The 18028-nt window shown below is 47.0% G+C and overlaps 1 protein-coding gene across 2 annotated transcripts in view; it reads left to right on the top strand.

The window, feature by feature from the left end:
- The first annotated feature begins 547 nt into the window (after positions 1–547).
- RXRA (retinoid X receptor alpha) overlaps positions 548–18028 on the top strand; it is a 228971-nt gene continuing 211490 nt past the window's right edge. For both annotated transcript variants that reach the window (XM_032767609.2, XM_032767610.2), the window contains exon 1: positions 548–867. In XM_032767609.2, coding sequence (XP_032623500.1) covers positions 840–867 — 28 coding nt within the window. In that variant the 5' untranslated portion in view covers positions 548–839. The remainder of the gene's footprint in view (positions 868–18028) is intronic.

Raw genomic sequence — 18028 nt, forward strand, 5'->3', positions numbered from 1 at the left:
CTTTACTCATGGAAGTAATCCCATTGATTTCACTGGCTCTAGTCAATCACCTTACTAGCTACTTACCTGTACAAACTCAAGTTTCAGTGCTGGGTCCAGCCTTTCTAACCCAGATGAAAAGCCCCATAAAAGTACTGAAGGGAATCACTTCAGCAAGGGCTTTATCTAGCAGCATTTACACAACAGAGCAGGTCCTTTATCCTCCTCCTCTTCAAATAAATGTACCTGTGATTTGGCACTTTGCCAGTCTTTCCCCTTAAAATTCTTTAAATCCTGCAGCTTTGTTAAATTAACATTTGCAGGCACGAAACAATTTACGGCGGTTCTTCTGATCCTCGAGCAGCCCCCTCTGAAAGCCCCCACCCCGCCCTCCAGAAAACGAGTTGAGGATTGAAGCGCACAGCCGCCAACCCTTAAAACTGGTCTGTTGCAGACTCCCAGCTGGCAGCGCCGTCGCTGCTATCAGGTTGGCCCTCCCGCTCCCCCTTGGCGGGGTCCCCTTTGCATTGCAGCTCCTGTAGTTGGAATAGAGAGACACAGAGACACAAGTACTTTAGTTACAGTGTTGGGTGAGTTTGAAACAACTCCCCCTGCCTTGGGCTTACACACACGGGGACTGGATTTCCTATCCCACCCGCTCCCGTGCGGGCTGCCTTCTGCTGCTGCTGCTGCTTTTCAAATCAAGGCCAAGCTGCAGGCTTTGATTTTTGTTTTGTTTTTGGCCTGCCCCTCTCACCTCCCCCGGTTTTTTCCCCTCTTTTGCTTTGATTTCTGCGCGCGCGCGTGTTTTGCCTCCACCGATCTTCACAAATCGTTTTGGCATGAGTTAAACACCCGATATGGACACCAAACATTTCCTGCCACTGGGTGAGTTTGTTGCAAAGGCTTCTTCTTTGCCACACGGCGCAATGTGTTCGGCTTGAAATGCTCCAGATCGCCAGGGGTTTGGGGGGGGGGGAGGACAGGAGAGACGATCGGAGAAGTGGAGGGGGGGTATGAAAAAAGTGGCTTTATTGCAGCGCTGATCGTTTGACCCGGGACCCCCCATGCCCCCTTTTCCATACGCGATTGCAGGGAGGCAGGCTGGCTGGAGCAAGCTTCTTTAATGCATGAGAAGGGGAGGCATTTGGGGTGACCGCTGCAGCGTGGAGAGTTGTTGTCAGTTTCGCCGACTGCCCTGGGAAGCCTCGATCCTTGTTCGGTTGGTTTGTCCCTTTTTGCAAGGAACAATTTTAGTAGATGAGTGTCTGGTTGTTTTCCCCTCTAGCCCTTCTCCCCTCCCCTGCCTTTTCTGGGTAAGACAACGTGTCGAGCGAGCCTCATTGTGTTTTGCAGATGGAAACCACAGATTAAGCTACTGCTCAGGAAGGGGGAGTTGATTTATGTTATTTGTTTGGTTTTAAAAAGTGCTGTCACCAGGGTTGGAAATGCGTGTGGCTTCGTGTCCGGAGTGTTTGGGAGATGGCACGGGATTGGCATTGCTGGCGTGGGGCCGGGGGGGGGGGCGAGGAAGAGAGGGAAGATGGGACAATCTGGAGACATTTTTTAGGGAGCAAAATGCGAGAGAGATCGAGAGATCTGCGAAGGCAAGTGACAGTCGCAAGCGCTATTTTCAAACGCGGGACCAGCGAAGGTGCAGCCAGAGCAGAACAACAACTAAAGTTTGCCTTAAAAGCGGTTCCCAAAACTCCGATCACAGGTTTGGGGCATAGGAACCAACCCCTCCAGCCTTGTCCGTTTTAAAAGAAAAAGCAGGTTTGGAGTGAAAACTGGGTGCTCAGTGCTATTTTGAGGGCACCCCCCCACTCCAGACACTGGTTTGTTTTGTTTTGCACAACAGGCTGTGGCTCTGCCTTGCTCTGAGCTAATGCTCTGTTTTATTTCTGGAGCCCTGTTCGACATGTTGCAAAGTCTTTTTTTCCTTTATTTACTTGTTTGTTTCATCCTTTTTTTTTCTATTCCACCCCTCTCCTCTCCTTCCTCCCTAGGCATTTGCTGTGTGCAGGCTGGCACAGATAAATGTAATTGCTGGGGTTAAAGGTGCCTGCCTGTTATACATTGACAGTCAAGTGCTGATCCAAAAGATGTATTTCAGTTGCGTCGTCCTTCTTTTTCCAGAAAAAAATGCATCACACCTGATGGTTCATTGGTTTTGTTTTATTGTGTTTTAAATTTATTTCCAACTGGATTTTGCCAGCGTTTCAGCCAGGGAGTCAAGTCTTGGCTTGTAAGAGTAAAAGCTTCCTCCTGTCTCTATTTCAGAAGAGTGCTGTGGCTTTGCACTTATTCTACAGGCCAGCATTTAAAAAAAAAAAAGTTATATCAAACTCCTCTGGGAGAATAACTCTTAGCTACAGAAACAGGGAATTCACAGGTCAGACCATGGGCCCAATTCTGCTCTCGCTGAGCTCAATGGCAAAACTCCTGATGATGTATCAGTGGGCACAAGATCGGGCCCAAATTCCATCTCATCTTTTTACCCCCAGGTTGTATTAGTAGGATACTAGGGCTGGTCACACATATGACATGAGCTACAGCACCGTAGCATGATGCAGAGCAAGGTGCTGCCCTGAACTCGGAGTTCTCTTGGTTCATATCAGCGCACGGATCCTTTTAAAGAGTCACCGTTTTAATTAACATGAACTTCTTTTTTTATGGCAGAATAAACAACAACAAAACCAGTGCCTTCCATTCGCCCATGCACCAGCGGTCATTCAGCTGGAGCAGCCTCAGCCCCTGCGCTCTATGTCGGGTCCTTTGGACCTGATATGGTCCTAAAAATCATTGTGGTTTTATTGCCACATGCAATTGATTTTGATGGGCGATAAAAATGCCCTTGAAGTGCCCAAGTGGCTGTTCCAAGTGGAAATATCCTCTCTGCAGCTTGACACCCATAACATCTTTTATTTTCAATCAAACAGATTTAGTTTTTTATTACCGCTATTTTGGGTGGCTCAAACCAAAGCATCTGAAACCATTAAAAAAGCATGTTCTGCCGAGTGCTGTGATGCTGTCTCTTTGCCTTCTCCCAACAAATGCCTTAATTTTATTTGCAGCTTTGTATGTTATTTACACTTCATGTTGGGAGCCACTTAGGTGCTCGCATCGAAGACAAAGAAAAACCTCTACTGACTTCCTAAATCGATACTTGTGTTTTTCTATAGTACCTGAGATATTTTGATAGCCGGGCGTTATATGCCCTAAACAAAATGTAGCGCTATTAGAAATTTGATCTTAAGTAGGGGGGTGGGGAGTGGGGAACATGTGAGACCAGGCTGATGGATTTTGACCCTGATGCAAGTGAAAAATAAAGCTGATTTATAAACTCATTTATAAATGGTGGAGGCAGGGCCTGGTTCTCTGCTATAGAAATTTGCAACACACACTTCAGCCCGTCAGGATCTTGTCTGTCTAGTGAAGCATTCAGAGGAGATCCACAATGCTAGCCAAACCCATTAGCTTAGAGATTCGTCCACTTTCAGGAGCACTTTGAACTGGGAGCTCAGTGTTAGTTAATGACTTGTGGGTATGAACAATTCCCAGACTTTACCCAGGGGCATTTTCCACCTTTGTGAAAGTTTGGTTTGTGTGTAGGGTACTAGGCTCAGACTGGGGAGATGAGGGTTCATGTTTAGTCAGAGAGGGCAGACGCAGAGCTCAAGAAAGAGAGAAATCCCTTGGAATATTGTCTGAGTCCTTCCCAGCAAAATCAGAATGTCTCGCTGGGACAGGGGTCGTCTTCAGCTCTGTGGAGTCTGATTGGTAAGGAACAGGGAGAAGTGACTTTGTTGAGCATGGGATTGTTTTGGAAATATTAGAGAGACAGCGGGGGAAGCTGGCAGTTGTAATCAGAGGGTCAATTACGGGAAAAAAAAGTTTGTGCAGTTCCTGTATTCCTTGCAAGGTGTAGGGCTCTTAGTTGGATGATCACAGAGAACACATACTGGTAGAGGGCCAGAATCAGGCCTTGGGTACTATGCAGTCCCACTGAAGACTCCTTGGGGTTCAATTTGGCCTAAAGAGGATCAATAAGTAAAGATTTCTGGCCACGTTCTGCCCTCAGTGACGTTCGGCTAACACCACTGATGTCACCGGTGTAAATGAGGGCAGAGCTGGGCCCATTAAAGATTATAATCTAGTGTACCTATCTGCGTACCAGTGAATGCCATGAAGAAAAGCCAGTTAGCGCACTGTGTGCCAGTACATCTTCTAACCACCGTGGGGTTCTGAGAACGCCCCCCTTTAATGCTCTACCCTGCACTGTTCCCCAGCTAATACCAGGCCCTGAACTTGCCCTCCAAAAGCCTTTCAATGACTAGTATCTCAGTACTCCTAATATCTCAGTATCTGCCTCCCTTCCCGTGACTGCCTTTCCAAGATGGCTATGCTGCTCAGGGACACTAGAGTGGACAATTCTCCAGAGTGAAACTCCCAAATAACTCTTGGTGCACACGGGCCTTCTTTGTAATGGGCTGTAGGTTTCCCTTCTACAAGATATGAAATGGCCAGGGACCTTCTTATTTTGGACTCACCCTTTTACATCAGCCATGCTGTGCTGGCTCCTCAGAAGGAGAAAAACAAGAAGATGTTATCGCGCATGCTCTCAGCACAGGCTGGTGGGACGAGATTACAGACATTCAGGCTGATGATATGCTTTGTGTTAGTTGGGTTATGCTCTGGCACTAGGCTGAACTAGGACTTTATAAATACCAAGACAGAGTTTGATAAGAGAAATACAGATGTGAAACTAATCTCTGTTTTTGTTTGCTTGGTCTATGTCTGAACATTACAAACCAATAACTTTTGTACCTGCTTTTATTTTCATAGATTCATGGATAGATAGAAAAAAAAATCTTCAGTGACTAGTTAGCTGTACCTGGTTTTGCAGAACAGGTGCATTTAGGAAAATCACACTTGAGCATCAGGCTCTTGGAGGAAAGAAACAGTTAAATCGGAGTCTTTTGTTGAATCCAAGGTCTGTTTCCCAACCAGAGGTCGCAGAGTGGCTCAGTTCATTTGGTCTCCATGTTCATAAAGTCCGTCTTCCCATTGGAGCTCATAGACTCATAGGTCAGAAGGGACCAATATGATCATCTAGTCTGACCTCCTGTTCAACCAGGGACAGTTGCAGTTGCTCAGGACGTGGCTTTAATATTGGCTGTCCAAGAAACTGTAGAATCAAAATAAGCAATAGTGTCAGGCAGGGTTACCAAAAAAAAAATCAGGGTTTTATTTTGAAGGATAGGAATGTGGTAGAGAACAAAGTGCTGGGGAGAATAAGAAACTATCCAGATTGGTTAAAGGCCACCAAGCATGTAAACTTCTGGACTGCCTTGGCACCTTCATCTTGACTTGCTTATATCCCTGTTAAGTGGGGCCTGGTCACCATCCGAGACTGGTCATTGGGCAGAATTCTGTGGCGAATTTCGTTATGTGAATAAAAGGCGTCACGGAGGAGACACATCCGAACAATTCCTGTTTGTGGCCCAAGCTGTATCCCGATGCACTGTGTCTGAGCTGGAAGACGTGATGTGACCTACAGCTGGGTGGAAAATGAGGGGGTGGGTGAGAAATCCCCAAACGGTTAAAAATTTCTAAGCTGTTTTCATGTTCAGGTTTGTGAAAAGGATGGATTTAGAACACAATCATTTTTTTTAAATGTTTTTTGTTTTCTCCTTTCCCTGGGGGTACTTTCCGCCTTTTCCCCTTTTCCCTATTTTGCCACTGAAAAAAAAGGAGGGGAAAGAAAAAAGAGGGCAAAAGAGGAAGCCTTTCCTCTGCAAAATGAAAAAAAGGTTTTTGTCAGAGAAAAATGTAAAAAACAATTGGCAGAATTTTCGATGGTGAGAAAAAGGCCATTTTTTGACAGAATGTGTTTTTATTAACAAATATTTTTTTTGCCAGATCTTGAGACAATTGAGTCTTCATTGAGTGTGCTTGTAAATAAAAGGAAATCCAATGATCTGGACAAATAAAGGTGCATCTCATCTCCTTGAGGTGCACAGGATCAGGTCCTCAGGGGACTGAGATATGCACAATAATTCTTCTGTTCAGCTTTTATATCTTTGGATCTAATGTAGTACCGGACCTTCCGACTTTACGTATGCAAAATAAGTTGGAAAGGGGTTTTCGTGTTTATAAGACACCTCCGTTGGATTCAGATCTCTGCTATACATGTGGAATCAATTCCCTGAGGGTCAGTGGACTCCACATTTACCCTGGTATGACAGAAAGCAGAATCTCCCCTTCTCTTATTTTATTTAAAAGAAAGAGACACAGAGAGAAATCCACAGAATTTTAGTTATTCATTGCAAATATTATTGTTGGCATTTCCATCCTGTTCACAGACCAAGAGAGAATCAAAACATCTTGCTGGAGAAATATACCACAACGTTGTCCCTCAACCTTTTGAATGCAAAGATAAATGTTTTTTTGAGAAAAGGTTTAAAAATACTCTGAGTGGAGGGCTGCGGTTGAACGGCCTGGGTAGGGGGCAGGGTGCTCACAGCCATGGTTCTGCCACCCATCTGAATTTTTCGTGGCACCGTTAACAAAAATAAACAAACAAAGCTGTGTTGGCGCTGATCTCCTTGCAGGAGCGGGGCAGGGCCTCTGGCTCCAGATGATGGCACGACCCCCTCCCCCTCCCCACCCGAGACCTGAGTTCACAGAAGTTCTGGAGTCATCCAAATGTCAGGGTCATGTTACATTCTTGGGCAAAGCCCTGGAAGCCAAGAGTGGTTCCTTACACTGGGAACATGAAGGGTTTGGTTCAGGGACTTCTCTTTATTTACTAGGTGGGTGGTGTTTTGGTAAAAACTAAGACAAGGCGAAAGCGCACTTGACCCCATGCCTGATGTCGGTCTGCTGGATACTCCAATGGCCAACAACTTAGCGTAAGGCTGTGAAGTCCTTTCTGGGAAACTTTTGTAGCTTGTCTCTATGGCAGGGCAGCTCTGGTGTTTATCAGACAAACACACCTTCAGGTATAAAGGCTTTTACCCATTTTTGGTACCGTTTGTTAGGGCTTGAACGTTTCTGATTCCCAGCTGCTCTGCCAATGCACCTTCCCCCCCGAGCTGTAATACCCCAGAGAAGTCCAGCAATGGTGCCTCCTGAATGCAGGCTTGCCAGTGGTATTGCTGATCTGTATGGTGATTTCCAGTTATGCAGACAAGAAATCCAATTCTTTTTCACTGGTGGCGTGCACCAGGATTTGAACACTGGGCCCTGCAGATGAAGGGAATTGTGCTAATCCCCAAACTCCATTCCCTTGCAGTCTAATATCCTAGCCACTAAACCATACTGCCCTTCCTAGAGAATGGCTGCGCAAGGCTCAGTACATTGAAAACTAGGCTGAAGGAAGCAGTGTATATTGAAGGGGACAGTCCTTTGTGATGAGCTGACTTACTATCCATTTCCATGGCCCTCAGCACCATTCTATGTGAGCATCTCCTAGACATCTTCAGAGCCCCCCTGGGAGGGGAGGAAGTATCGTTATCCCAATTCTAGAGCTGGGGAAACAGAGGCACGGAGCAATGAAGTAATTTGCCCAAGGTTTTACAGGGAGGTTGAGGCCAAATCAGCAATTAAACCCAGATCTCCTGAGTTCTTTAATGACTAGTCTGTCCTTCCTTTCTGAAGGCTGGAATTTTATCAATGAAAAGGCGCTTAGCAGAACTAAGCTGCGTGTCAGCGCAGGATCCAGCCCAGGGAGAGGGTTCCGTAATGTTTCCTAAAAGACCCAGGTGGGCTTTAAACCTCTCCATAACTACAAAGCGATGAGGAAGCTGCCTGGATGGTTTTATTTTAATTGTTTTTGTCAGTAGTTGCCGTGTTTTGTTTCATTTAAAGACTAGACTACGGGATAGCGCTGAATGTTTCACACACACACAAAAAGCAGCTTTCTGACATTTTTCCTCTTGGAAGATCTTTTATCCCCCCTCCCCCCCCCGCCCCCCGTACTTCTCAAAGAAAAGGAGATGGCTGGAAGGAGGATAGAGTAGAAGAGACCAGAGGCTGCCTCTCTCCAAAGGCTGCTCAGCGCGAAGGCAGAGCAAAGCAGTTGACGGGAGAGACAAATAAGAATTTAAAAAACCCTGCAAACTATTCCTCTTCTCCCTCGCTTGCCAGCAACTAGACCCGCTTGAAAATCTTCCAGTGGAACATTTTCCCATCAGAAAATGCCGCTTTGTTCAGATCAAAACTTTCCATTGGAATGTGTCTCTTTTGACAAAGTTTGCGGGTTTTTTTGGGGAGGGGGGACCCCTCAGAAAGAAAACATTTTGATTTTTTATTTTGAAATGACTTTTTGTTTGAAAATGTATTATTCCAAATGCTAATGTAACGTTTAAAATAAACCCGGAACAAAATGCTTTACCAAAACGCAACATTTGGATTGATCCAAAATGAAATATTTCAGAAAATTTCATTTCATGGGACATTTTAAAAAAATGTTCTGAGTCGGAATTAAAACAAATGTTGACATGTCGGAATTCCCAGGGGAATGGACATTCTGGATTTGGACTAGCTCTCCTGGCAACTGATCAACAGAAAGTGAAGTGGCATTAGAAGAGAAGATGGGGGCAGGTACTGGATGTGCTGAGCCGACATGCTAGGGCAGAGGGATTTTCCCTAAAAGGTGTCAGTTATTTGTGCTCTGGTTTGAACACATTGCCAAGGGATTTTCTGATCTTCTGGCTGGAACCCCCTCGTTTTATCTGAAGTTGAGTTAAACAAACATGGTCTTGCAGTTATGGAAGGCCTTGGACTGGGAGTCCAAAGACCTGGAGTGTGATTCCAGTTCAGATAGGACTACTCACCTGCTTAAAATGATTTATTAGTATCGTCTATTCTTTATCTTACAGTAGTGCAGAGGTAGGCAACCTCTGGCACGTATGCCGAAGGCGGCACGTGAGCTGATTTTCAGGCACTCACACTGCCCAGGTCCTGGCCACTGGTCTGGGGGGCTCTGCATTTTAATTTAAATTTAAATGAAGCTTCTTAAACATTTTAAAAACCTTATTTACTTTAAATACAACAGTACTTTAGTTTATATTATAGACTTATAGAAAGACCTTCTAAAAACTTTAAAATGTATTACCGGCACGCGAAACCTTAAATCAGAGTGAATAACTGACGACTCAGCACAGCACTTCTGAAAGGTTGCCGACCCCTGCGGTAGTGTCTGCTTTAGAGGCCCCAACTGAGATCAGGGCTGCATTGTCAAGGGGCTGTATGTACACATAGTGAGAGACAGTCCTTGCCCCGAAAAGCCTACAGCCTAAATATACACAAGACAGAAAAAAGGTAGGAGGGGAAACAGAGGCACAAAAAGGGGAAGTGATTCCTCAAAGTCCCACAGCCACTCAATGGCAGAGGTGGGATTAGATCCCAGGGATGGATTCCTGGGCCTGTTGAAGTAACTGGCAAAATTCTCATTGACAGCAAGAGGGCCAGGATTTCACCTCAGGTCTGTTAGCTCCCAATCTAGTGCGCTAGGTATAGGCCCCACTGCCCCTCCAGTTAAGTGTGTACTTTAGTGCTATGCCGGATTGGGGCCTATGCATCACCTTCTGCTGCATGGGTCCGGTGACTCTGATGTGTCCACCGTTGTTCAGCTACATTAATTTCTGCTGGTAAAGAGCTTTGAGAAACTTGGATGGGAGACTCTGGAGAGGGCTCCGTGTTCATGCTGGGCCCGATTCCTGGCACTTATACCCGTTTCATGCGGCAGCGACTCCACTGACTTCAATAGACTCACTTCTGACTTAGCACGGTGGTGAGTGAGAGGAGAACCAAACCGAAGTGTTAAGTTTGGCAGAGTCCCTGTGACGTGGGTATGTGTGGGGACATCTTGGCTGTTTGGATTCCCCAACAACAGCATCTGCATTGAGTACGCTCTCGTTATGACTGGCAGCAGGTGTTATTTTTCTGGCCACGTCCCCTGGCACCTCAGGCAGGTTTTTGGAAACAGAGCAGGGTTCTTTCTGCTCCATGTCACTGTTGGGAGAAGGGTCTGGATCTGGAGACTGAGCTGGGCAGAATGAAATCAATGAGTGAAATTCTCCCCTGTGCAGAGGAGTCAGAGCAAGATCTATGCAGCGCTTGCCTCATCAAAACAGGGCAAATTTACACTGAGGTTCTAGACCCTTTAGCCTCTCCCCATGCCGAATCAACATTTTGCTCACATTGGGCTTGATTTCTGAGCTCATTTCCACTCCTGTAAACCAGGAGTAATCTCTCGGAAGTCAATGGATTTGGTAAAACTGAAATCAGAATCGAGTGTATTTTTTGCACTGTGGGGAAAGGTGTATAGATTTTGGTGAGTGGACGGGCAGTGCTGCCAACTCTCATGATTTTATCGTGAGTCTCGTGATATTAGTTGAGTTTCCTGCACACCCACTCTCTGAGATCAAGTGATTATGTGAGAATCTTGGCTTTCCTTTAAAAAATAACGTAAGTTTCTATTCCTTATGGCTGGAGAGAAACACTTGAAAACATGAATAGGAATGAAAATGAAAGGCTCAAAAACTAGAAGGCAAAGGAAACAACCAACCACTGTATTATTTTATAAAATTCTCACGATTTTTAAGCCAATCTCGTGATTTTGGGGGGGCCTGACTCATGATCTTTAAATGTTTGGGATTGGCCATCCTGAAACTAGCTATTGTTCCTGACAAATTTGCAAGGCTGCTGGGCAGTAAAATCTTGTTTTGGTTAGTTAATGGAGCAGGGAAGCCTCCGAAGATACATGGGGAGAAGATAAGTGCAGTTTACCAGGTGTCAGGTTTTTGTTAATGGAGTGGTTTTTCTGATCTCAACCTCACTTTTTAACTTGAAGTGGAAGAAAATGTGGCTTTGGAGACCTTTCTGGCTAATTACTTGCTTGCTGGGGCTGCCAGAAGGAACTGCCAGAATCAAGTTTGTTGGATGGATTTCCCATCACAGTTAGCGGTCAGGTTCCTTGATTGTTGGCATATTTGGATTTGGGTCTCCTCTGAACCCTGACCCTTTTCCTTGTATTGAATCGTGTGTGTGATTGCTGCTGAGCAAAGAGATAAAAGGTGCAGGGCAGCTATTTGTGACCAATAAAATGGTAATAGGATTCCCATCTGGTTGTTACTTTTCATGGCGTTTCGCTTTGTGGAGCCTGGGCTTTTTATCAGGGTTTATAGACTTTCATGAAACAGAAAGAAACCGGGGGTGGGGAAGGCTGGCGTAAGGGAGATGAGAACACTAACCCAAAGTCTCTAACGCATCCCCGCCCTTGGAGGTTTACAGCTCCGCTCAGCTTTCAGAGACATCCCTTTGTATTCAGAGCTGCCAGGAACGTTGTCTAGCTTCGGCTCTGAGGCTCTCAGCATTGAGTCAGAAGCATCCTATTGTAATTACATATTTGGCTGAAGGTTAGTGCTGGAGAGTTTTTCTGTAAACTGCGGGCTGTTTCGATGCAGTTTTGTCATGGGTGGTGTGTGTCCCACCAACGGATTCCAGAGTCAATGTGATACAGTTGCAGAGGTTTGTGAGAGGAGGGTGAGCCATGGGAAGGTGCTGGCGTAAGGGAATAGATATATGTCCAGGTGAGATCTGAAACAGAGAGAGAGACGGTGAGGCTGCTCCGCATTGGCACGGGTTCAAAGGAAAAGACTCATACACCAGCAGTGATGACTGTGTAGAGCGAAAGACGGCAGGCTGGCCTTAGGAGAGTGGAAAGTGTAGAAGGGGTTAAAAAGAGTGAGAGACAGGAGCAAAGCCATGTGATGTGAATGAAGGCAGTTTTGGACTGGATCCTGCAGGGAATGGAGTTGCTTGGGAATGACTGTGAGGCGGCTGCACTTCTTTGTACCCGGGAGAAGGCAGGCGGCAGCGTTCGCTCTACAGGAGAGCTGCAGACTTGAGGCCAGAAGGGCCAGAGCCAAGGTGAGAGAGAGCAGGATGGGGCGGAGGAGTGTCCCACTGGTGGGGACGCTTGATCTGCAAAAAGCAGCCTCATCATTTCATCCTCCTGACCTTGCTCCCATCTCAAGTAGCAGCCCTAAGGTGAGGCCGATCCTTTCATTGCCCTTAGTTTGCTGGGTCACGTGGTGCTGCACTTTTGAGAACCCAGTACTGGGAGCGCCCGAGGAGATCCCCCTGTCAGCCAGGCATGTGGCTTCTGGAAGTGAAGGCTTCCCCTTGCCACAGAGGGGTGTGCTAAGGGAGAGCCTCACGCCCCACCCAGCGCTTTATTTACCCCTTCATTCTTCTGCATTTAAATGATTGCACTGAGCCAGCTTGATCTCCTCTGGCCTTGTTTCAGGTTTCCAGTGAAAAGCTTTCTCCCCTTCCTCATACCTATTTCCTGCAGGCGCCTTTCTTACTTCCCTCTGGTCCCAGCTGCTCCTCGAACTTGCCCCTGCTCCCCTGTGCAGGCTGTGGGTCGAGGTGCCCATCTTCTGCTGGTCCCTGTTACTCCTCTGCCCCAGATATTGTGCGACCCACTTGGCAAACAGGTCATAGCACGTGGGGGCAAACATAGATGGAACTCCCCTCCTGCCCCATTTTTATTAGAGCAGTGGCTTTCTCGCTTTGAGCCAGGTAGCTGCAGGTGCTTCCTTCAAGCTGAGCTCCGGTCTTCTTTTAGCTGGAGGTGGCAGGGGCCACGTGTGGCCTCTCGGATAACAGCATCTCATGCCTCTGGTGGGCGACTGGCCATTGTGTGTGGGGCGAAGGGAGCTGGCGAACAGTCAGGCGCTACTGTGCATGATTATCAGCCCCTTGGGCTGTGTTCAGTGGTGATCATTCCTGACGGTGAAGGAATTGTCCCTTAGAGACACATGTTGGTGCCTGTAAGACTGGGGGCTGGGAGGCACAGGGGCTAACGGTGAGGTAAAGACAGGGCTCCCGAAGGGCTGCAGAGGACCCTGCGATCCAAACCATCCCGATCCCAGTGAAACTGCAGCCACTTGAATAAGCCTCTTGGAGCCTGCACCTGAAATCCAGCCCTTGCATTTGACCTGCACTTATTCAAGTGTGACTTTCAACTGATCATGAAAATCCAGTGTGATTCACCGGTGTGATTCACTGGGCTTTTGCCCTCCAGCCTGCAACATGCAAGTCTCTCTCTCTCCCTCTCCCCTTCCAAGTGCACCTAGTGTGAGAGAAGATTGCTTTCCAACGCATCTTCCTAAAGAGAGACGGAGCTCACCAGAGCTATTCCCCATCCTCCCCCTCCATGATCTCTTTCAAATAATAAATTAAGATAGGTGGCTCGGCATTTTAATTTAAGTCCCCTGTTTTTTAAAGTTACTGAAAAGAAAAGAAAACCACTGGGGGAATAGTAAAGGCGACGGTTATCCGTGGCTTTGTCTCAGCCCAGAACCTGCCTGTGTGTGTGTGTGTGTGTGTGTGGCTCACAGACAGTGAAATTGCACCCTAGAGTTATAAAGCAATTGTCTAGCTCAGCAGCAGAAATGAGCATGAAATGGTGCAGAAAGCAACTAACTAAAATTGGGTGAGGCAGATGCATGAAAATAATGACATCTATATACTGGAGTCAGACACGCTCGCTCTCTCTCTCATACACACACGGAGACAGATAAACTTTTACAACAGAGCTGGCATTTATTTTTATAGAAACTCTTAAAAATGTAAATTTGTTTAGTTGGGTGGTCGTTTTTTGTTAACAGAAAATACATGTAGTGGGTGAGCGAGTCATTCTATTTACGACCTCCCCCCCCTTCCGATTCTCATTCTTGTTTTCCCTTTTTTGTTTTCAGAGCTGGATTTTTATGCTCAGTCAAACATTCAAACGATAACCTTTGCAACTTCATTTCCCTTCTGCTGTGGCTGCGTTGCAGACTCGGGGTCCGCTGGAAGCGGGTGCTGCTTAGTAGTGGCAGGCCAGGTCCAATGGAAATTAGGCTTTGAGATGCTGTCATTGCTTGCTCCTTCTTCTCCTGGGCCAGATCCACAGCTGGTGTAAAATCCCATAGCTTTATGGGAGTCAGTGGAGCAGAGCTGATTCACACCAGCTGAAGATGAAGTGTGTGTGTGTCTCTGAGGTGAAAATCTGGTCTCTGTTTGTATCTGGCTCAGAGGGGGTGTATGTATGTTGCATGTGTGTGCCGGGGGTAGAAATCTGGCTTTGTGTGTGTGTGTGTTGGGGACAGGAATCTGGCCTGTGTGTGGTTGCGGGGGTGGAAATCTGGTTGTGTGTGTGTCTGGCTCCTGTGTGCATGTTTGGCCCTGTGTGGTGAGGGTGGGAATCTGGTTCTTTGGGTTATGGAGGAGAAGGACTGGATTCTCACCAGGGGGAATCAATTCTTTTTTTGTCAAGGTCCAGATTTCTTGCTCAAGGTATAGTCAAGGTCCAGACTCCAGAGAAAATAATACAGAAATACCAACAATAACGATAATAACAAGTAAATAAAAAGATTTCGGGGTCCGTTCTAAGCATCTGGCTGTCTGGATTTGGCCTGGATTTGGTCTGGATCTGCCCCAATGTACACCCCTGCGAGTGCTGGCCCAGTAACATAAGGCCAATGATCACCAGGCCCGTTACAAATTGTAACTAACAGGATCGATGGACCTGTTGGAAGATCAGCGCCAATCGTGGCATGAAATTAAAAACCCAGATCAATACAACTCGTTGCATCTGCCTCCCTCAGTTGTCTGCTCTGCTGAGCTCAGCTGGCTGGTTGCTACAGATGTGGCTGCAGCAGCGGCATTCAGCCTTGGCGGAGGGTGGGCAAGCAGGCAGTGCCAGGGGCTGCTGTGCTGTGTAACATTACTACTTACTGAGGTTCCAGCAGCGTCTAGGAACCTCCCTCATTGCGCTAGGACCTGTGTAACTTACGCAATCCCTGCCCCGGAGAGCTATGTAACTCACTAGCCCAATGACCATTTGCCTAATGACCAGGCAGTGCTGTTGCCCTGGGTCACCCCTGCGGTGAAACCTTGGGTGCAGCAGAGATCCATAAGGTCTCATTTCCAGCCAGGCTCAACCAGCTTCTGTTCTTCGCTTGTCTGCCCCACTGATCATGTCTTGCATAAACCGGTCAGCCAGCTCTCACTTTTGGCATGCAACCGACGGTGGCATGTCCGTTTCCTTAGACGTAGTCAGTCACATGTGGAAAAATGGAGGCCTGTAGATTTGGCCTGTTTAAATTCAGAGTCCTGATTGCTGAGCTCAGCATTTGCACTGTTCGGTCATCAACAAGCGCCCCAAATAAGCCCACCTTAGTTCTTCCTATTCCTTCTCTCCCACTTTCCACTGAGCCCCTTGCTATGTTTCACCCCTCCAGCAAGTGCTTGCCTTTATCCTCAGACCGCTGCCTAGGAGCCTTTAACCTTAATATGGACATGGTACCCTCCCTTCGTTAGCTCTGTAGAGGCTTATGTTTCCTGACATTGTCTGACGGTTCACTCCTTCTGCTGCGAGATCCCTCACAGGATGGGAATAAGCCTGTAATCTGACCACCCAGGAGGCCCTTAAATGAAAGTCAAGTTGCATTCTGGAGCGCCGGCCAACTCCCTGCTCTCCCTTTCCCTCTCTGTGCCATCCCAGACCTCAGCCTGGCACCGAGGGACATGTTTACTGCTCTCTGTGGGACGTTGCTCAGCTTTCTCGGTAGCTCCAGCTGGCGCGGTTACAACGTGGTGTTGCCCACAGCATTCCACCCCTCCGGGCTGCATTTCGCAGCCGCGTCAAAGGATCGCAGTCGCTGTGCTAATTCGGACCCAGAAGGCTGCCAGCTCCTTTAGGTCCAGTATCGAGCCTAGCTTTGACTGGGTTGGAAATGTCCACGTCTTCGCTATTAAAAAAACTACCAACCCAAGAACACTGGTTTTGGGAGGTTTAAAAAGTCAAATAAACCAGACACTATTTTTGGACCACCAAAAAATAAAAAAACCAGGATCCATGTTTAAAAACTTTGTCTGCTGCCTCTTCGTCACATACATTTTCCACTGACTTCAGTGGGCCTGGGCCGGTTGACGCTGTTGCTCCAGCACCGTCCAGCTCTGGGAACCAGTTAATTTGGATTCCACTAGAGACACAGCATGGACGTTTTGGGGAGGTGGTAATTTTGCCACATGGGGTGGCACGAACGCATGCTGATGAAATGAAGTGGTTTTGTAAGATCCTGGCATCTGTGCCTGAGAAACTCAGGATTATATCCGAATGCCACGTTTAGGTCCAAGTCCTCCGCTGGTGTAAAACAGCGTAGTGCCATAGAAGTCAATGGGCCAGATCCCTAACTGGTTGTAAATCAGCATTTCTCCATTGAATTCAATAGGTCAGATCTCCAGCTGGTGTAATGTAGTATAACTCCATTGAAGTCCAGGGGACGGATTCCCCGATGGTGTAAATTGGCCATAGTTCCATTAAAGTGGATGGAGCTAGGCTGAATGCTACCAGCTGGGAATCAAGCCCTTCGTTTCTTTACAAGGGCTTGATCCTGCTTTCATTGAAGTCAATAGGCAAAATCCTCAGCTGATGTCAATCAACATAACTCATTGAGCTTTACTAGGAGAAGGTCCTACGTTTACTGGTGCTGGGTCAGCATGGTGTATTCAAACTATGAGCTGATACAGCACTCGGACAGTGACAAACCCTGGCTGTATTCCCCCCTCCACATCCCCTGGTTATAATTGTTTCCCATTCAGACTACACAGTTGGGTATATTGTAGTTGCAATTGGTGCTTCCCTCTCTGCTAATGAACACAGAGGCATAGTTAGTCCTTTATTTGCCCACGTCAGAGGCCCTGATTGCTTGCTTTCATGTTTGTTTACATTCCAAGGCAGTGTAAAACTCAGTCTCTGATTTCCTGTTGGTCGGACCTACCCCTCAGGTCCCAGATTAACTGCTCGAGTGCATTGTCCACCGTCTCCCAGCCAGATGCAAAGAACACAGATTCCATTGGCTGCACATAATCGCACATTGTCTGCTCGCCCGCAAAGCAAACAACGCTGCCGAGCACAGGATGCAGCATGAATGGACTTTATCCTTGCCTGAGCTCTCTCTCCACTAAAGAGGGTTCTTTGAAGAGTTGCAGAGAATGAGATCTCTCACAGAACACATGCTAAGAGCTTTTCAGGCTGCCCTAGAATGCTGTCACGTACACTGGTATAAATCGCGAGCAATGGTATTGATGGCAGTGGAGTGTACAGAAAAACAGTATAAGGCGTAAATCAGAGGAAAGAAACCTTGGAGAAATATAGCTGTGCTTGGAGAGATGAAGGTCTTTCCTCTACATTCTTCTGCCATCCACACAACCTTTCTGTTAGAATAACTAATGCCACCTAGCTCTTATATAGCCCTTTCTATCAGTAGATCCCAAAGCGCTTTACGAAAGAAGGCAATGTCATTATCCCCATTTTACAGATGGGGAAACTGAGGCAGTTAAAGAGCCTTGTCCAAGCTCACCCAGTATGCGAGTGGTAAAGTCAGGGCACCACAGTGGAAGTCTCAATGCCTATCCTTAGGGCACAGAGAATAGTAAATGTGTGAAAGTGCAAACTTTCTACAACCCTCAGCTAAAATACGTGATATGAAATGGACACATGCCAGCGGACATTAATCAAACCTCCTTTGTACAGTGCATCTTTCACCTGCATGGACCCCAAAGCACTCTGCAAATTGTTAACTGTGTACCTTGCCTGCCCACTGCAATGCAGCCACCTCTGAAGCAGGATTTGGCAGCTGTTTAACAGAGCAAAATAGTTCAGTGAGGAACTGAAAAATATCCTCTCAAGTTGAAACTCTAAGGGGACTGTCGGAAGGCAGGATAGATCTACCCCAGTTGGAATGTAGCTCAAGGCAGTGAAGCTCACACCAGCTCTTCTGGAAAGGGACACAGAGGACAAGACCCTCAGCTGGTGTAAATGAGCATCTTGTCCAAGGTCTTTTGTTACCCACATGCAGCCAGACCATTGGTTTTGCCTTTCTTCTAAACTGCAGAGCCCCTGTCCACACTACAGTGCTTCCTACCACCATGCTAGGGCAGTGGCTCGAAAGGAAGCGTCTTCCCTCTTGACTCACCC

Source organism: Chelonoidis abingdonii, chromosome 24 (assembly GCF_003597395.2).
Source record: "Chelonoidis abingdonii isolate Lonesome George chromosome 24, CheloAbing_2.0, whole genome shotgun sequence".
Taxonomy (NCBI): domain Eukaryota; kingdom Metazoa; phylum Chordata; order Testudines; family Testudinidae; genus Chelonoidis; species Chelonoidis abingdonii.